Below are 6,870 nucleotides of genomic sequence, written 5' to 3' on the forward strand. Positions count from 1 at the left end.
ATGTCAAAAATGTCTATACTGTCCCATTTGTTTTTTGTTTTTGTTTTTGTTTTATTATTAGCTTTTTAACATGTAAATGAAAAGCTTGTATTATACATTATATCACATTAGAGTAGAGAATATGCTGCTTTATATAGGCTGCCAGTACTGTCTTTCCAAATTTATTAACTAGAATAATCACAACTCAAATCATTAGAATTAAAATTACTTTCTTACCCAAAAATAACTTGTTTTCTTGAAAATCCTCTATATTTGTACAGGTTCTATACTGATCACCTCAGGGGGCTAATGGTCATGTTTGATAATGATTTCACCTAGAAAGCTTAAGTAATTTGTAACTTATTTAATTCAATTCTAATTAATTAAACTGATTGTGTTATACTTACAATTTTATCCTATGTTCATGTTCATTGAAATTATTCTTAATACTTTTTAATAAAATTGTTTTAAAACATTATTTTTATGGTCTTAAATGATTTTAAAACTCAATATTACCACATGTTTGTATTTATATATCTCCCTCTTTATTATGCACTTTGAATCTCAATTGTGTATGAAATGTAAATAGTTGCCCATTTTAAATTATATAAATAAACTTGCCTTGCCTTAAATGTGCAAGTGCGTTAGACACCTTGTGTTTGTTTCACATTGTCATATAGGCTATGCTGCAGCTGTAGGCCTATACTGTAGTTTCACTTGATAGGTATCAGCGTTTGCGTGTGTCGAGTTTCAACCGAAAATCTTTGTTGACGCTTTACATTTCTAAAATGGAGAGATGAGGTTTTGCGTTCATTCTCGATGCGTCAAGTTGCCAAATATGGTCATGGGCGGAAAATGTGAGTCTGTTAAGAGTTAGTCCCGCCCACTTCCCACAGGTATACATAATTAGTCACCTGTTGCGCGTTAACATCAGTCGTTTGGCGGGGGAGAGAGAGAGAGGATAACTGCTGGATCTATTCTTTATAAAGCCCAAGAATCTACAGTCTATCAAACGGAATACATCACTTTGGTTGGATTTTGTTCTCTTTTTCAATTCTAGCCGAGCTTTTTTGGGTAAGAAGACTTCAGCGTTTTATTAATGAAAGAATAGTTAGATTGCGCATTTGGGTATTAACATAGGACTACGCACAAGTTCCTCGAACGGAGTGATTTATAATTCCGGTACTGTTGGTCTTTGTTTTTCAGTTCTTACCCATCATGAAGGTTATAATCGCCTTGTTTGTTGTGGTGTTTGTGGATATGGTCGCCTCACAATGTAAGTAATTTTGTTTTATGTTCCAAGTTTTAAATGGTTCATTACTAAGTGAATTTAAATCGGGTTAATCGTTCCAAATTGTTTAATCCTTGTTGTCATCAACTTGGTAGAAGGCAAACAAAACAAAGAGATCCTGGGTGTGGTTCAGTATGGGGGGAGGGGGGCAAACTCTACTTGCCTGGGGTTAAATACCTTTAATCCTGTTTACCAACAAGTTTATGTTTAAACACACTATATACTTATATTTATTTTAATCCAACAGGTACTTGTAACAATATGAAATGGGCGGTATGTGATGGAACCCCATGCCAGTGCACTCTTCAGTTTGCTGATGATGACAAGCGACCGATTGATTGTACAAAGTGTGAGTTTTCCTCTAGATTTGCTCTTGAGTTATTTAATTAACTAATGTTTTAAGGGTAGTTTTTGACATCCGTACTTTAGGGTCTAACCTGGCCTATATTAAAAATGTATAACAGCCTAGTTTGCTGGTTTTAGAGGGGTTTTGGAAACTCCACCTAAATTAGCTGAGCACCAACTTTCCTAGAAGAGACAAACCAGGAAGGTTTAATCGTCTTTTCTCATTAAGTGTAGTAAGTGGTATTTCAATATTCTCTCACTCTCTCACAGTGATTCCCAAGTGCTTCCTCATGAAAGCAGAGATGTATCGTGCCAGAAAAAACATGAGCACAAGATCAATTGGTGGGAAGCCAGTAGAGACCGCCATTGTGGACAATGATGGCATCTATGACCCAGAGTGTGAGAGCGATGGGAAGTTCAAGGCTGTCCAGTGTAACAAAACTGATGTGTGCTGGTGTGTGAACAGTGCTGGTGTGCGTAGAAGTGACAAAGGAGACAAGAACATCAAGTGTGAGCCTGTGGAGACATAGTGAGTGCACTTAAGCATGTAACCGGACACTCTTCTGACTGACACACCCAGTTTGAGGTGTGGTCTGTATTGTACTATTGTTTTTGGAAGGAAGCAAAACTTGATGGTCTGACAATGCCTTTTTTTTCTTTTTTAGCTGGGTTCGACTGGAATTGATGCATAAAGTAGCAGGTGTAGCTCTTGATGAGGCCAAACTGAAGACGTATGTTACAATGGATTTCTAAGGCTTTGCTAGATCATGGAATATTAAGACCTGCTATTGAAGTGTTTTATTATTATTTTTGCAGTGGGATTGAGAATGCTTTGCTGCAGCGTTACCAGTTGGATAAATCACTTGTGTCTAAGGTTCAGGTAAGACATTGCCATTGTATTGTAATGTCCCTCTGCTTGTGGTACAGATCCTAACCCTTTTTTCATCCCCAGTATGACAAAGATGGCCGTCTAATTATTGTGGATGTCATAAAGCCGAAGGGACAAGCACTTCCAGACCTGTCCCTCATGACTTATTACATGGAGAAGGATGTAAGACTCATGACTTTTCTTGTAATTTTAATGCCTAGTTTTATATTTTGTAACTTGTGTAAAATTCATCTGTCTTCCATAGATCAAGGTTCTGCCCCTGTTTGTCACCGCTACACCATTCGAGGTCAGTGTTGAGGGATCACAGGTGTCCATGGAGAAGATCCTGGTGTACTATGTTGACGAAAAGGCACCTACCATCACCATGCAGAAGTTGACCGGTGGCATCATTGCTGTCATTGTGGTGGTCAGCTTGATCGTGCTTGCAGGACTTCTTGTTCTGGTAAGTGTGTATGTAGATTCACTTTTAAATTAAGTATGTGCACGTACTTGTGGTCTAACTGTTCCTCTTTATTTTAGTTCTTTCTTGCACGGCGGCAGAAGGCCCAGTACAGTAAAGCACAGGTTAGTTATCATTTACTTCATTATCCAAACTGTGGTACTTTTCCCAAAAGGGAGCAAGCTTCTGTTTAACACATTTCCTTCTGTTCTTGCAGCCCAGAGAGATGGAGACCATGTCTTAAAGCTATTAATGATGTCCCATGTACTTGAATCTGACACTGGGACGTGCCCCTGCTGAAGCATTGACCTGTTGTTTGCATTGCATGTGACACTTTCATATTGGGAAAATTGTGTCTGTTACATGCTGGCTACAATTGTTTTTAAGCAATGTTGCTGTTACGTTTTGCTATTTAATGAGGGCTCATTTTCATTGGAATCAACATTTTAACATTGTACAGTTTGTGACTTGTAAGTTTTTAATAAAATTTGTTAAATGTCATGCTTTTTTGTCTTTTTAAATCTAATGTATCTGCCATATGCTCATTTAAATTGTAAATCAACCCTTTTAACTACAGCTGTATTGGCTTTAATGAAAAGGACAGTCCTACTGCAAAACAATCTTGGCTTTTTTTGTGACCAAAGGATTTGATTGTCCTTTTTAGCCCAGGGCTGAAGCTGCACCTGTTTGTCACATGAGATTCATTACAGAAGTAAGCCATATTCAAAGTAAAGACAACTTGTAAAAGGCTAGTTTTGGCTAGAGAAGACTTTACAATGTTTGGGGAAGGAATCCTCTTCTGAAACTGAGACTCCCTATGCATAGGCTATGGGTAAATAACAAAGTGCAGAAAATGGTAAAACCATTTATGCCACAAACCAATGTTTTTAGAATTACAATAAGTGTAACACAAATAACAGTTTGCAATATCAATCAGCATAATGATCTTTTGACAAAGTTGCTAGAAACCAGATATATTCAGTTTACAAGTGCTTGCTCTTAAAGTAAAAGGTGTTGTAAGCAAGTGTTTTTAATGATCCATTGCCTGAAGTGTCTACTTGTACATCTCTTAAAGCTGTGCATTTGTACAAGGGTTATTTTCTTTCAGAACTGAGAACAAGGGGGCTGTTTATTAACTCAAAAGCTGATGACCATTCACTCACAGTGAAGGACTAATAATTAAACCCATGAGAGAGCTGTATATTGAGCTTTTTGGAAAAACTGGTCAGACCTGTTGCTCAGGTTTCAGGCCACAAAGTTCCTATATCATTGTGCTGTGACTAATGCAAATTTCTGACTCAACGTCTCACGAACAAGGAAGCAGGGTTTACTGAAATTCTGTTTTTGGTAGAAAAGTCTGTCAGGTTTTAACAGGGACATTAATGAATGACCAATGTATTAATGAAAAACGTTCCCACACTTGCTTAGTAGAAATCACACGTTACAAATTTGTACAAGAATAGCAAAAACCTCGCCAAACAGGTTGCTGTTTGACATGTGGCAAAAGAAAAAATCTGACTTGTTTTTTTTTAAGAGATATCTTCACACAAAAGCTTGGCTGACACTCCCTTGCTTTCAGTTCTAGTCCCCCAGTATTTTTCCCAGAAAAGCTTTGAGCATTTGTTGCTCAGACTAGTTTAGACAGGTTTAGGTGGATCACATGTTGCCCTCCCCCAACCGTGCTCACACCTGTGTTAAGAGTCAGTCTGCGTTTCCATGGCAGAAAAGGAGGGATTAAATAACAAAGCTTGTCAGATGAGTGTGGGTCACAGTGGGGAGGGACATTTTCATGAGGATGGTTCCCTCCTCACCTGTGTTTCGGTTCACATTATCAACGATACTTAAAAGACACGTGATTCGGTTATGAAATGTAGTAAAGCAATCTAATTTTGTTACATCCTTGGCTTTAGAGTATACAAGTGATTCACCATCTTAAATAGTTTTTAAGAATCAGGTGTTTATCTAGATCATTTGACATGCATTCCTGCTTTAAGAATAATAATGACTTGTTTGAATTGAAGGGTAAATGATTCCAAGTAACATGCCAAAGTAATAATAATAATAATAATTATATATATATATATATATATATATTTAAAAAAATTAAAAAATTTTTTTATTTTTATTCAGTGTAATGAAGGGAGGGAGTCTGCCAGTAGAACAAATAAATACTGTAACAACACAAAGAAAAACAGCTGCCAAGTGGAAAGATGTGACATGGGGGAAAACCCTGTATGTTTGTTTTTAATTCCACTGGTTTGGGAAATAGCAGGAAGTGTAGCAAGCAACCAACTGTGCCAGCAAGTTTCGTATTACGCAAAACTTAATGTCCTGCAAAATATTTTAGATCAATCTCTCATTGATATGTTGATTAAAAGAGATTGTATCATAATAATACGGTGAAGTGTAGCTGTCTTGCATTCCTGAAAAGTGTGCATTGTAGGTACACTAACATTCACGTTTAGTGTCGGTAAGATTTGTTATTAAAGAATTTAATACTCTTATCCAGAAAGAACAAATTAAATTGATCAAAAGTGACAGTAAAGACACACAAAAGATTCACACAAGTCACAAAATATTTATATTTCAAATAAAAGCTGTTCATTTGAACTTTCTATTCATTAAAGAATCAAAAAAAAAAAAAAAAAAAAAATTATAAAGGTTTGAACAAAAAATATGAAGCAGCACAACTGTTTTCAAGATTGAAAATAATAAGTAATGTTTCAGTCAGCATATTAGAATGATTTATGAAGTATCATGTGACACTGAAGACTGGAGTAATGATTTGCATCACATAAATAAATTACATTTTAAAATATATTTATATATTTTATAAAATAAATAAAATAACTATTTTAACTTGTAATAATATCTCACAATATTGCCGTTTACTGTGTTTACTTTGATCAAATAAATGCGGCCAAGGTGAATATAGAGATTTTTTTTTTATAAACCTTTCACAAAATACTAATGACCAAAAACTTTTGAATGGTAGTGTATTTAATATAACTTATGATGGATTTCTATTTTAAAAACAGAATCAATTTTCGTTTTTTTGAGTAAGGACATTTATTTAAAATTGCATAATAGATAATATTTATAGAAAACACGGGAAAAATATACAATTTATATGATATTATCTGTCATAGTGTCCCTTGTTGAATGAGGAAATATAATGCTTTGGCTTTAGACAAATCTTCTCCATTGAATCTCTTTATGAATGTCACACACACTTATGTTCAGTACACCGATACATACTCTTTAAAATACTGCAACCACCCTATGACTCCATGCTGGCTTCTTCGCCAAAAACCAAACATACTCTGTCTTAATACATTTCCTGGTGTATTGCTATCCTTACATTCTTTCGCTGCTAGCTTAAACATGCAAAGATGAGGTAAGATTCAGAGTGGAGGGATTTAGTATTTCTCATTCTGCAATCATGATTTACTTCCAGTTTCGTTTGAGTAAACTCCAGCAAGCCACCACATGTTTGAACAATGTATAGCCTACATAATACCTTTTGAGTGTAAGAAAACCTGTTTAGTTAGTGTTTCGAGTTCATATATTTCTTTGAAATTAGATTGATGCTAGAGCCTGAAAACCACAAAAGGTTCTTATATAAGTATTAGAATACCATGGCATGACAAAAGTGTACTTAGAATCTCATGAAACTTGTCAAAGAACAGTTCTGGCCATATTTCATCCCCAAATCATAAAAAAAAGAAGAAAAAAAAAAAGGAAAAAAAAAGATGATTTGCTTCTTTGACATTATTTTCATGAAAATTATGTACATTTCCATGCAAAGTTGCATTACTGATGCAAAATCGGATTGGATCGGATTGGATAAAAAAAAAAGCAACAATACTGTACAAAAAGAGTTTAAATTATGCTGTTTGAAATATAGCCTACATATGTGTATACACA

At 35.2% G+C, this 6,870-nt stretch overlaps 1 protein-coding gene across 1 annotated transcript; it reads left to right on the forward strand.

Annotated features, from left to right (window-relative positions):
* Positions 1–897: 897 nt before the first annotated feature.
* On the forward strand, positions 898–3,444 carry epcam (epithelial cell adhesion molecule). The gene is made up of 10 exons (XM_082154985.1): positions 898–1,053; positions 1,186–1,255; positions 1,518–1,619; positions 1,886–2,144; positions 2,281–2,346; positions 2,432–2,495; positions 2,568–2,666; positions 2,749–2,946; positions 3,024–3,068; positions 3,161–3,444. Exons 2-10 carry the CDS (start codon positions 1,198–1,200, stop codon positions 3,185–3,187), a joined length of 918 nt encoding a protein of 305 aa, XP_082011111.1. The 5' UTR covers positions 898–1,053; positions 1,186–1,197; the 3' UTR covers positions 3,188–3,444.
* Positions 3,445–6,870: the final 3,426 nt, after the last annotated feature.

Source organism: Leuciscus leuciscus, assembly GCF_965113295.1.
Source record: "Leuciscus leuciscus genome assembly, chromosome: 22".
Taxonomy (NCBI): domain Eukaryota; kingdom Metazoa; phylum Chordata; class Actinopteri; order Cypriniformes; family Leuciscidae; genus Leuciscus; species Leuciscus leuciscus.